Source organism: Oncorhynchus kisutch, linkage group LG10 (assembly GCF_002021735.2).
Source record: "Oncorhynchus kisutch isolate 150728-3 linkage group LG10, Okis_V2, whole genome shotgun sequence".
In the NCBI taxonomy this organism is placed as follows: Eukaryota; Metazoa; Chordata; class Actinopteri; order Salmoniformes; family Salmonidae; genus Oncorhynchus; species Oncorhynchus kisutch.
This window is the reverse complement of record NC_034183.2, coordinates 48107680-48121554: the sequence shown is the minus strand read 5'-3', so window position 1 is coordinate 48121554 and position 13875 is coordinate 48107680. Positions and strand designations below refer to the sequence as shown.

Genomic DNA, 13875 nt, shown 5'->3' with positions numbered 1-13875 from the left:
ATAAAACAAATGTGTGGTTGAATTCACTGGCTTCCCCAGTGATTTTACCCACGCACTGCTACTGCTAAAACTAAACTGAAACTAAATAACATAAATTGAAATAGTAATGTTTTTATCAAACAGAACATTTATAGAAACTCTAAAAGCAAACTAAAACTTAACTGAATTTCAAAGAAAAATGAATAGAATTAAAAACGAATAACTAACATAACCTTGGAAAAGAGAGAAGGAGAGGCAGAGACAGGAGGAGAGGAAGAAAGGGGAGAAGAGGATGAGGGGAGGATGAGGGGAGAATAGGAAGAAAGGTGAGGAGAGGAAGAGAGACAAAGAGAAGAAGAGGAAGAGAGAGGGAGAGGAAGGGAGGGGTGCAGGAATAGACATGAAGAGCTTATGTTTACATGATATCTCAGCATTTATATACACTCCACTTTACTAAGCTCTTTTCTGTTTGTCATGCTTATCTAACGTCCATTCACCAATAATTCAACATTCACTATTATTTCACCTACTTCTTCTTTCACCTACTTCCTACTTCTTCTTTAATTCAGGATGTCTCCCCACAGAGGAGCAACGTCTTTGGTTAAATTACTTTATTATACCACACCTTGAAGATTATTGCCTCTACAGCAGGGAACAAAAGAAACGTATACACTTCCATGCTATGTAAAATGAAATAGAAACTTATACACCCTTTCATGGAAGTGTATGAGTTTCTTGTATAGCCTGTGTTCTATAGGCAAACAACTTCAAGCCCATGATGGGAAGTTATGATAATACAGAAGGAACTAAATGTCGCTCAAGTTATTCAAGTAAACAGACGATACAGCAACCACAATGGGGAGAGTTCAAAGTCTAATGAGTGGCAGACACACCTATTATGCATGACAGTCCCAAGTAAATGATTATCTGGAAGTCCCAGGTAGAGTATAAACTTTACATAAGGATCATCAACACACCACTGACCAGCCGTATCACCTCTTACTGTACTACAAACAGCCTTCTCTCCTCTGTGAAAGATGTCCAGCTCTGTAACAACCACCACTAACGGGGTGGTGGTCATCACCCATGTACACCCCACTGGCAACGGGATGGGGGTCGCTTCTGCCCCTCACTGTTTGGGACAGACGGTTTCCTCAGTGCTGGGAAGTTTCCGGGCAGGGCAACCAAAAGCGCTGGGGGTATGAATTTCTGTTATACATCATTTGAAAATTAATTTGAAGTTTAAAAAAAAATACAATTTTAGTTGAAGGTACTGGAAGAAAATTAAAATTAATTTCCTTCTTTGTACTTTGTTTTTCTCTCACAGACCATACAGATCATGGTTGGTTTGATGATGCTGTTGACAGGAATCGTGATGGCTACAGGACCACAAGTAGACAATATTGGAGTAATCAGCGGAATATTTGTCTGGGGATCTATCATTGTGAGTGAGCTGTTCTGTCTAGCAATCCTACCTTACATTTCCTGTCTCTCTTGATGCAAACAAAACATCCTAATAATTGAATAATGTCACAATTTGAAAAGAAATGCATTAAAAACAAATGTCAAAATATATTTTTTAAATGTATGGTAATGCTTTATAACGAATTACTTAACTAATGACTTTTATCACTGTATATGTATTTGGCTAGGCCTATGCCATTAATACACTCCGTTTGTATTGACTTCTATGGAAGTAATTAAACTTGAATTTGAACTTTGGTCATACTGTACACTACTTTTGTAGTGTACTGTGTAGAGAATAGGGTGCCATTTGGGACTCAGCCTTGTATAACAACTTCCTTGTTCCTTCTCAGTATGTCATTGCAGGCTCTCTAACTGTTGCTGCTGACAACAATTTGAACACATGTCTGGTCAGTATCAACTATTTTTTTCCCTCAATAAAGTTCAGGCTTTTGATTTATAAAGTTCCACTCTATTTCAAAACAGAATCTACTTTATATATAGGCACTTATTTTTCCGTTCAACCTGCTTCTTTTCCTCCCACAAACACAAGCAAGTGGGGGTGGGAACTGGCGATTCAACAACTGCAGATTGCACCTTTAATGAAGACATGTAATAATGATTGTCAACACACTGTATTCTATATTGTATTTCATTCTTCACAACCAATCATTCATCCCCATGTCCTCTTTCTGCTCTCTGTCCCTTAGGTAAAAGGCTCCCTTGGAATGAATGTTGTCGCCACGGTTATTGCTCTTACTGGCACCATTCTGCATTCTTTGGACAGTGCTGGGATCTTCTTTTACAACTACTACTGTGACTATCCAGACTATCCTTCATACAACCCTCCATCCTTTGTCTGCCAACAGTATTGGGTATATACCAAATGCTTATTCCTTTGGTCAGGAGATATTTGTAAATCGGTAAAGGGGGATTTATCATCTATAATTGTATTGCTAGACATACTGTTGAATGTTTTTTATTCGTTTAAATTATACACCATCTGTAGAATATGTGACATCTCCAACATGCAAGCAATAGTGAATTAGATGCTATTGAGTTAATTTATACTTCTTGTTAGCCCACGCTGAAACAGGAGTCAAAGTTTAATTGTACATAATTGCTCCAAAATGGCAGGGTAGTCTAGTCAACTGCTGTTTCCTGTTCCTCTCTGTCTATAGATCAGGTCCCAGGGAATTTCAGGTGTTTTGCTTGTTTTCTCCATGTTGGAGTTCATAGTGTCCATCTGTGTCTCGTCATTCGCCTGCAGAGCAGTCTGCCAGTGCTGCCGTTCCAACCCTGAGGTGAGTCTATGGACATAGATTTCTGTCAAAATGTGGTACAAGATTTAAACTGAAATCTAGCTCCGAATACAGTGTGGTCCCGAAATTATTGACACCCTTGATAAAAAAATTAGCAAAAATTACTGTATAAAATAAATCATTCAATACTGAGCTACATTGTATGCAACCAAAATGTATACTAATTACAATTGCTTAGAGAAAGAGATTTTGCTTAACAAGTGTTGTTTTTTTTCAAAAGGTATGGGTAAAAATGAATGACACCCCTGTTTTCAGTACCTCACTGTGCAAGGATAACAGCACTTGCACTATTTCTAAAATGTTTTATGATTTGGAGACCACACTGCGAGGGATCTTAGACCATTCCTCTGTACAGAATCCTTCCAGATCATTGATATCCTTTGTCTGCGCTTATGGTATGGGGTTCTCTAAATAGCTCTATGTTCATGTCATCTGACCAAATCACAGTGTCCAATCCGAGTGCCAATGTTGTTTAGTAAACTCCAGGCATTGGTTGGGTGACATGAAAATAGCTTTGGCCACGCACACCAGTTTGGCATCGAAATGAGAATGCACAGAAAATAACCCCATATCTACCATAAAATATGGTGGTGGGTCTTTGATGTTATGGGGTTAATTTTCTTCCACTGGTCCTGGGCCCCTTGTTAAGGTCAATGGCATCATGAACTTTAGCCAGTGTAGGAGCCAATTTGGGTGCATCTTATATTATGGTCTTATTTGGGCAATTACACTCCCGACCACTAGGGGACAATATAACCAATGGTGTGTATAACCCCTGGTTGACTGACACCCCCTGTCACTGTATTGAAGCCACCGAGCACAGCCATCTTGGCACTCCTGCTCCAGTGTGCGGACGTGGGAGAGCTCACGGTTCTTACTTTTGTTATGACAATTTGCTGCCAACACAGCGGCCGTGAGCTCAAACCTTGGAAGGATTTCTGATTCATGGGAGCAACTCTCTCTTTTCCCAGCATGAATGAAAGATGTACAGTACCAGTTTGAGAAGTTTTTCAGAATCATTGAAGAGAAAAGTATGGTCCATCCCATTGAGTATTTCACCACACCCTCATATGCCATGTCTTTAAATATGCATATAGATGGATTAAAAGTAAACTTACATTGTAAAACTTCTGGCTACCAACTTTCTAACTCCATCTATAATTTTTTGACTTTATAGCACTCCCAGAAGACATTAATTATTGAGTCATTGCTAGTTGTACACTTAAGTCCTGAACAGTCATTCTTAAAATGACTTTTTATCTCATGGTAACTGCCAGCAAGTTTGAAAATACAGGCTGAGTGAGAGGGAGCTTATATTCTTGAGCTTGCCTTGACTGACAGCTCTTTGAAACTCCTATGTCAAGTAAATTGGATTCAGTGAGCAGTTTTGCAGTAAAATAATCTCAAGCAAATTTGGTGGCACACAAAGCAACTCAAACAACATTCAAATTGCATCAAAGATAACATTGTTTTTATACGTCTTCCGTTTAGCATGTCTCTTGTGATGCGGTTCACAGCAGCATTGGTGGATGTGTTGATTAGTTATATTCCAACACTCCCTTCGTCTTGTGTCAATATCGGTTCTTCTTAAATCTTCATCTAAAAGTTTTATATTTTTATTACCTATCATACTCTATGTGAATCCTTTTCTGAGTCAAATAGGATTCCCTCAACATTTCTTTGATGTCCAAAAGATTTCAGATAGAAATTTAGTGTATAGAACTTTTCAATTGCATGTATTTGAAAATGTCTACATTAGTCAGTCTAAAATTGCTTTTTAATTCTGTAATGGAAAAATCATTTTATTTCCTATGCCTTTAGTTTTCCATGGGGCCAATTTATCAGTGAACTCTGAAAAGCTATCCAAGGATTGTTCCATAGGGTTGTGTTTTTAGGGAGTGATATTGGTTCTTTTAGTATGCATTTCATTTTCTTCAATATTGTTAGTGTTCTTAACTATAAAATTGTTAATGTTCTTATTTATCCTTTGAAAATAGACTTGTGAAAAGATTCTGAGGATTAGCATGCACAACTTCAATATGTGCCCATTGTTCTTCTTTAGTGCACTTAACAATATGTTGCAAGTAAAAGCCTTGTGTGGCGAGTTGATACAATTCCAAGTCTGGAAGGTTAAAACAACCCTCAGACTTTGGAAGATGTCAAACTTTCCTTTTTATTCTATGAGTTGTATTTACCCATAAATTCTGTCATGGTAAGTATACTTTTTTAAAGAATATCTTCGGTGGGGTAATTGGTATTACCGAGAATAAATATAAAAACAAAGAAATTGTTATTTCGCCACAAACTCAACATTTTGCAATGTCTATCTCAGTCTCCGGATTTAAAATCCATTGAAAACATGTGGGTTGAATTGAATAGGGCAGTCCATAAATGCAGACTAAGGATCTGGAAGGATCTGGAAGGATTCTGTTTGAAGGAGTTGTCTTTGTGAGATAATGTCTAGATGCTTTTTATAGTGGAGATCAAGTTTATAAATTGCTTGGCTGGGCTGATGAGACAGTGGATTGCACAGTCAGATGGAACAGAGTAAATAGGCATTTTAACAGCATAGATTTAGCCAGTGGTAACTTGTGGAATAGACAAGTGTCCACATACTTTTGTCTATACAGTGTTTGTTCTGCAACTGTAAGAGCGCTGAGCAGTCATAACACCTGTATATTTGATAAGCAATTTATATAAATGGACTTAAAATGTACATGTCTGTCTTTTAGCAAGTGTTCGTCATTGGGAATCAAATACCGGTACCTCATGGCTGCATGACTCCAAGCAACGCACCTTTCCCTCCTCAGAACAACTACGAGGTATGACATATTTGGAGGTTGATTTGCAGGGTTCCATATAAAATAGGCTGCTCATTATCTCAAATTAACATTTAGATTATCTCAACAGTGTCCTAGTTACTCTTGAGTAATTTTACTTGCAGGCCTGATGTGGCCTTTAAGCCATTTGTTTCAGGACACTGAAATAGGGTAAAGCTTGGCCTCAAAATAAGGCCTCATGAGATTTATAATGTGTTTTCATTCAGTTTAATTATAATGATAACATTTGCATAGGAACTCACTTGGTGAAGGGTTACCAGGACACATACTCAGAGCATGCGCTGACCGGCTGGCAAGTGTCTTGAATTACATTTTCAAACTCTCCCTGACCCAGTATGTAATACATACATGTTCCAAGCAGACCACCATAGTCCACAGGGACTATGGTGGTCTGCTTGGAACATGTATGTATTACATACTGGGTCAGGGAGAGTTTGAAAATGTGCCCAAGAAGGCCAAGCTAACCTGTCTAAATGACATTCATATATGTAGCCATGAAATGCATTGAAAGGCTGGTCAAGGCTCACATCAACACCATTATCCCAGACACCCTGGACCCACTTCAATTCGCATATCGCCCCAACATATCCCCAGATGACGTAATCTCTTTTGGACTCCACACTGCCCTCTCCCACCTGGACAAAAGGAACACCTACAGTACCAGTCAAAAGTTTGGACACACCTACTCATTCAAGGATTTTTCATTATTTTTACTATTTTCTACATAGTGAAGACATCAAAACTATGAAATAGCACACATGGAATCATGTAGTAAACAAAAAAGTGTTTAAAAAAATCCAAATACATTTCAGATTCTTTGAATTAGCCACCCCTTGCCTTGATGACAGCTTTGCACACTCTTGGCATTCTCTCAGCCAGCTTCACCTGGAAAGCTTTTCCAACAGTCTTGAAGGAGTTCCCAGATATTCTAAGCACTTGTTGGCTGCTTTTCTTTCCCTCTGCGGTACAACTCATCCCAAATCGTCTCAATTGGGTTGAGGTCGGGTGGTTTGGATGCCAGGTCATGTGATGCAGCACTCCATCACTCTCCTTCTTGGTTAAATAGCCCTTACACAGCTGTGTGTTTTGGGTCATTGTCCTGTTGAAAAACAAATGTTAGTCCCACTAAGCACAAACCAGATGGAATGGCGTATCGCTGCATAATGCTGTGTTAGCCATCCTTTTTAAGTCTGCCTTGAATTACAAATAAATCACAGACCGTGTAACCAGCAAAGCACCCCCACACCATCCCACCTTCTCCTCTATGCTTCATGTGGTGGGAACCGCACATGCGGAATTCATCCATTCATCTACTCTGTGTCTCATAAAGACTAGAACTAGAATCTCTAGAATCTCAAATTTGAACTCATTAGATCAAAGGACACATTTCCACCAGTCTAATGTCCATTGCTCTTATTATTGATGTCCTTTAGTAGTGGTTTCTTTGCAGCAATTCAACCATGAAGGCCTGATTCACGCAGTCTCCTCTGAATAGTTGATGTTGAGATGTGTCAGTTACTTGAACTCTGTGAAGCATTTATTTGGGCTGCAATTTCTCCTTGGGAATTGTCAGAATAATAGCAGAGAATGATTTATTTATGCTTTTATTTATTTCATCATTCCCAGTTGGTCAGAAGTTTACATTCACTCCATTAGTATTTGGTAGCATTGCCTTTAAATTTACTTGGGTCAAACGTTTTGGGTAGCCTTCCACAAGCGTCCCACAACAAGTTGGGTGAATTTTGGCCCATTCCTCCTGACAGAGCTGGTGTAACTGAGTCAGGTTTGTAGGCCTCTAGCTTGCACACGCTTTTTCAGTTCTGCCCACAGATTTTCTATGGGATTGAGGTCAGGGCTTTGTGATGGCCACTCCAATACCTTGGCTTTGTTGTCCTTAAGCCATTTTGCCACAACTTTGGAAGTATGCTTGGGGTCATTGTCCATTTGGAAGACCCATTTGCGACCAAGCTTTAACTTCCTGACTTATATCTTGAGATGTTGCTTCAATATATCCACATAATTTTCCTCCCTCATGATGACACCTATTTTGTGAAGTGCACCAGTCCCACTTGCAGCAAAGCACCCCACAACATGATGCTGCCACCCCCGTGCATCACAGTTGGGATGGTGTTCTTCAGCTTGCAAGCTTCCCCCGTTTATCTCCAAACATAACGATGGTCATTATAGCCAAACAGTTCTATTTTTGTTTCATCAGACCAGAGGACATTTCTCCAAAAAGTACGATCTTTGTCCAAATGTGCAGTTGCAAACCGTAGTCTGGCTTTTTTATGACGGTTGTGGAGCTGTTTAAAGGCACAGTCAACTTAGTGTATGTAAACTTCTGACCCACTGGAATTGTGATACAGTGAATTAATTATAAGTGAAATAATCTGTTTAAACAATTGTTGGAAAATTACTTGTGTCATGCACAAAGTAGATGTGCTAACCGACTTGCCAAAACTATAGTTTGTTAACAAAAAATGTGTGGAGTGTTTGAAAAACGGGTTTTAATGACTCCAACCTAAGTGTATGTAAACTTCCAACTTCAACTGTACATACCTCTCCATATTGATCTGTTACTGGTACTCCCTGTATTTAGCTCCATTATTGTGTATTTGTTGTATTTTTTTAATGTAATTTTTAAACCCTGCACTATTGGGAAGGGCTCGTAAGCAAGCATTTCAAGGGGTACAGTTGTATTCATTTCAAGGGGTACAGTTGTATTCCGTGCATATGTCGTGAAGAATCGTTTCAAAATACACTGCTCAAAAAAATAAAGGGAACACTAAAATAACACATCCTAGATCTGAATGAATGATATATTCTTATTAAATACTTTTTTCTTTACATAGTTGAATGTGCTGACAACAAAATTACACAAAAATTATCAATGGAAATCAAATTTATCAACCCATGGATGTCTGGATTTGGAGTCACACTCAAAATTAAAGTGGAAAACCACACTACAGGCTGATCCAACGTTGATGTCCTTAAAACAAGTCAAAATGAGGCTCAGTAGTGTGTGGCCTCCACGTGCCTGTATGACCTCCCTACAACGCCTGGGCATGCTCCTGATGAGGTGGCGGATGGTCTCCTGAGGGATCTCCTCCCAAACCTGGACTAAAGCTTCCGGTGTTGGTGGATGGAGCGAGACATGATGTCCCAGATGTGCTCAATTGGATTCAGGTCTGGGGAACGGGCGGGCCAGTCCATAGCATCAATGCCTTCCTCTTGCAGGAACTGCTGACACCCTCCAGCCACATGAGGTCTAGCATTGTCTTGCATTATAGGAGGAACCCAGGGCCAACCGCACCAGCATATGGTCTCACAAGGGGTCTGAGGATCTCATCACGGTACCTAATGGCAGTCAGGCTACCTCTGGCGAGCACATGGAGGGCTGTGCGGCCCCCCCAAAGAAATGCCACCCCACACCATGACTGACAACATCCGCCAAACTGGAGGATGTTGCAGGCAGCAGGATGTTCTCCATGGCAACTCCAGACTCTGTCACGTCTGTCACATGTGCTCAGTGTGAACCTGCTTTCATCTGTGAAGAGCACAGGGCGCCAGTGGTGAATTTGCCAATCTTGGTGTTCTCTGGCAAATTCCAAATGTCCTGCACGGTGTTGGGCTGTAAGCACAACCCCCACCTGTGGACGTTGGGCCCTCATACCACCCTCATGGAGTCTGTTTCTGACCGTTTGAGCAGACACATGCACATTTGTGGCCTGCTGGAGGTCATTTTGCAGGGCTCTGGCAGTGTTCCTCCTGCTCCTTCTTGCACAAAGGCGGAGGTAGCGGTCCTGCTGCTGGGTTTTTGCCCTCCTACGGCCTCCTCCACGTCTCCTGGTGTACTGGCCTGTCTCCTGGTAGCGCCTCCATGCTCTGGACACTACGCTGACAGACACAGCAAACCTTCTTGCCACAGCTCGCATTGATGTGCCATCCTAGATGAGCTGCACTACCTGAGCCACTTGTGTGGGTAGTAGACTCCGTCTCAGGCTACCACTAGAGTGAAAGCACCGCCAGCATTCAAAAGTGACCAAAACATCAGGCAGGAAGCATAGGAACTGAGAAGTGGTCTGTGGTTACCACCTGCAGAACCACTCCTTTATTGGGGGTGTCTTGCTAATTGCCTATAATTTCCACCTGTTGTCTATTCCATTTGCACAACAGCATGTGAAATGTATTGTCAATCAGTGTTGCTTCCTAAGTGGACAGTTTGATTTCACAGAAGTGTGATTGACTTGGAGTTACATTGTGTTGTTTAAGTGTTCCCTTAATTTTTTTGAGCAGTTTATAAACTTACAAGAACTTGTGAATTCAATACAGGCTTTTAATACAAACATATCAGAAGCCTAGATGGTCCGCGGAACACATACTTTCCCAGAGCACTGGCTCTGTATTTATACACACACAGCATATGAGTCCATTCTACATGTTAATGAAGTTACTTCCCTCAGGTCATCTGCCACCATTATCTCTCAGTCCAGGCTTCCTGCTTGTTCATTAACACCTGTATCCGCTCTTGATTAGATTACAATGGTGGCAGGACCCTCTCGTGTCCTAAAATTACTATATGTCTATCTTACCCTAAGCACTTATGGCCTTTACCCTAAGCACTGATGTCCTTTACCCTAAGCACTTATGTTTGTTCCTCTCTATCTAATCTTTATAATGGTATCCTGCTCTTTCCATAATAGATCATGTATTTAAGTGTCACCTCCTCCTCTTTACCTTTATGCACTTTAAGGCACGTACGGCTTCGGCCATTACACTTATGTCTGTTTAATCTTTGGTTTCCTGTCCACTTTTTTTGTGGTCTAATGTACACCTTTGCTCTACAGTATTATGTTTGTCCGTATATGTACCGTTTGCTCCCACAAATGTGACAAATAAAATTTGATTTGTTCATTCACTATAGCTCAGCGTTCAACACCATAGTGCACTCCAAGCTCATTACTAAGCTCAGGTCCCTGGGACTGAACACCACCCAGGTGGTAAGGGTAGGGAACAACACATCCGCCATGCTTACACTCAACACGGGGGCCCCTCAGGGGTGTGTGCTTTGTCCCCTCCTGTACTCACTTTTCACCCATAACTGCATGGCCACGCATGACTCCAACACCATCATCAAGTTTGCTGACGACACAGCGGTGGAAGGCCTGATCACCGACAACAATGAAACAGCCTATAAGAAGAAGGTCAGTGACCTGGCAGTCACCTCTATACCAGGCGCTGGTAGAAGAAGGCCCTAAACATAATCCAGACTGCATCCCAAGTCATAAACTGTTTTCTCTGTTACTGCACGGCAAGTGGTTTGAATGCACCAAGTCTGGAACCAACAGGACCTTGAAGGGCATTAACTCCCAAGCCATAAGACTGCTAAATAGTTAGTCCTGTTAGCTTTTTGGTTATCTGCATTGACCCCCTTTTGCACAAACTCTTTTGACTCATCACATACGCTGCTGATATTGATTATTATCTATCGTGTTGCCGAGTCACTTCACCCCTACCTATATGCACATATCTACCTCAATTACCTCATAACCCTGCACATCGACTCTGTACTGGTACCCCTCATATTTAGCCATGTTATCGTTACTCATTGTGGATTTATTCCTCATTTTATAATTTTTCTCTCTGCATTGTTGGGAATGCCCCGTAAATAAGCATTTCACTGTTAGTCTACACTTAAAGGAAGCATGTAACAAAACAAATTTGATTTGATTCTGTCCCTAACTATAAAAATACAAATAAATAATATATAACTATATATATATATATATATATAAAATATATCACTTAAACTAAATAAAAACAAACAATAAAGGTCTGAAAACGAACTGAAGCTGAACTGAATTAAAAATAAACATAAAAAAACTGATAACTTAAAAACTATATAATAACAAGGATGTGATGATCATGCAATATTGACACTACAGGCTCAACCTAGTAAGTAAATACTGAGCATGTGTGCTGTAGCTTTTTTGTTAACATCTCTCTATTGTAGAATTTCTATCATAGTCTGCAACCCAAATGGCATCTTAATCCTTATATAGTGCACTACTTTAGGGTGCAGGCTTTGGTCAAAGGTAGAGCGCTAAGTATAGGGAATAGGGTGCTATTTGGGACATATCTGTCCTATTATGTACTGTGTTGTTTCTACAGACTGTGATCTACCCAAAGGGTCCCGAGGGAGACGATATGGGAACAGGGTTTCAACAGAAACCCCTGCCTCCACAAAACACTGCTTTCATCCATTGAGAATTGGGCTTCTGTGAATACATTGCTCTTTTTCTTGTTAAAATTGTGATTTCTAGGGCTATTTTTCTGATCCAAGCCAGGCAATGGTTGGCACCACATCACTGATCTGAATCATTTGACAGTTCAATATTGATATTGAAGTATAATGTTTAGGTTACTATATGTTACTATATGGTTGAGTTTTTGTAATTTCTCTCCTTTTTTTATTGATATAAGTTAATTAGAATTTATTATATAAACGTATAGTACATTTATCAACTAACATCAGCCACTGCTACATTACATTATATGATATTGAGGCATCACTTTCTTTTAATAACATGCAAATACATATTTAACTTAATGTCTTCAAACAAGTCTTGACTTAAACATTAAAAAACTGACAGAAGAAAATGTGAGTTGGGAGTCACTTTTATCTTTCATACAACGTAATTAATGACATTCATATTTTGGGTCTGAAAACATCCTGATAAGGAGGGAGTGGTGCTTGGATGTTTACATTGGGCATTGGCCTATATCCTTTCTATCTTGAGTATGTGCAACATTAAACATCATGAACAGTCAAAATCATGTGTTTCATTAAATTTGATTTTAAATTTGATTTTTTTAGAAAGAAACCCTATCAAAGTATGATGACCAAATGATTGTTGCTTCTACAGTGCCACATTTGTGGGTTTTAAAGCATGAACTGTTTGTTTCAAGTCCTGCCACAACATCTCAATTGGGATTAGGTCTGGATTTTGACTAGGCCATTCCAAAATTTAAAATGTGTTGCTTTTTAACCATTTTCATGTACTTGATTGTGTGTTTTGGATAATTGTCTTGCTGCGTGACCCAGCTGCGCTTCAGCTTCAGCTCACAGATGGATGGCCTGACATTCTCCTGTAGAATTCTCTGATACAGTGCAGAATTCATGGTTCTTTCTATTAAGGCAAGTTGTCCAGGTCTTGAGGCAGCAAAGCATCCTCAAGAAGAGCTTTTGGGAATGTTTTGTTTTTTTGTCATATAATCCTCCTTTTAAAATATGTATACTTACCTGGAGTGACGTTTTATTACACGCATACTTACCCAGAGTGGCCTTTAAACATGCATAGTTACCTAATTACTTACCTGAAAAACTTACCTGATATCCAAACCGATGTGTAGACGGTATGTTGCTGTCCGTGAGAGGACCTCTGTGTAATCCTCTCTGCCGCTCCTGTTGAACAATGTAAACACCATCAGCATCAACAATAACCACAGCCATTCATCCCAAACAACATCAGCAATAACCACGACCATTCATCCCACCGCTCAAAAATCACAAAACACCACTCCCCCCATAGTATTCTGAAGAACAAGTTTTCATTCCCTACTTTCTATTTTGAATACTGTTTTTTACCCCTAACCCAAGACCCCTTAGCCTAAACTAGATCCGTATCCTATTTCCAACACTTCCCTTTAAACTAGCGTTTCTCAAAGTCGGTCCTCGGTACCCCAAGGCGTGCAGGTTTTGTTTTTTTGCCCTAACACTACACAGCTGATTCAAATGATCAAAGCTTGATGATTAGTTGATTATTTGGGGTCCAGAGGACCAAGTTTGGGAACCCTGCCTTAAACCTAAACCCTTACCCTAAACTGGGTTTGTATGCTTTACCCAATCCCTCCTCCACTATATTATATTTTTTTCTTTACTTCTTTACATGTTTAATTCATTAAAGTTTTTGTTTTAATAAAATCAAGCTGAGAAAGATTTTTTTTTAACATCTTTCCTTTTGTACCTTGCCAAACCTGACCTTCACCTGACAGATACATGGAGAAGAGATATCCCTACCAGTCCCAAAGTTTGTCAGCGCACCACAAGAGGGATGCCAAATGGGAGATGTGTATATAAAAAATATATATCTTTGATGCAATTTCAGTGTTGTTTGAGATGATTTCACTGCGATGCTGCTCACTGAATCAAGTCAAGTTGCTTGACATAGGCATTTCAAAGAGTTGTCACTCAGCCTGCCTTTTCGGAC

General features: G+C 40.0%; 1 protein-coding gene across 1 annotated transcript; it reads left to right on the top strand.

Annotated features, from left to right (window-relative positions):
- The first annotated feature begins 932 nt into the window (after nucleotides 1-932).
- Nucleotides 933-12270, top strand: LOC109898278 (membrane-spanning 4-domains subfamily A member 4A-like). The gene is made up of 7 exons (XM_020493185.2): nucleotides 933-1178; nucleotides 1307-1423; nucleotides 1797-1853; nucleotides 2154-2318; nucleotides 2625-2747; nucleotides 5498-5587; nucleotides 11777-12270. The coding sequence occupies exons 1-7, from the start codon at nucleotides 1017-1019 to the stop codon at nucleotides 11870-11872; spliced, it is 810 nt and encodes a 269-aa protein (XP_020348774.1). The 5' UTR covers nucleotides 933-1016; the 3' UTR covers nucleotides 11873-12270.
- The last annotated feature ends 1605 nt before the right edge of the window (nucleotides 12271-13875 follow it).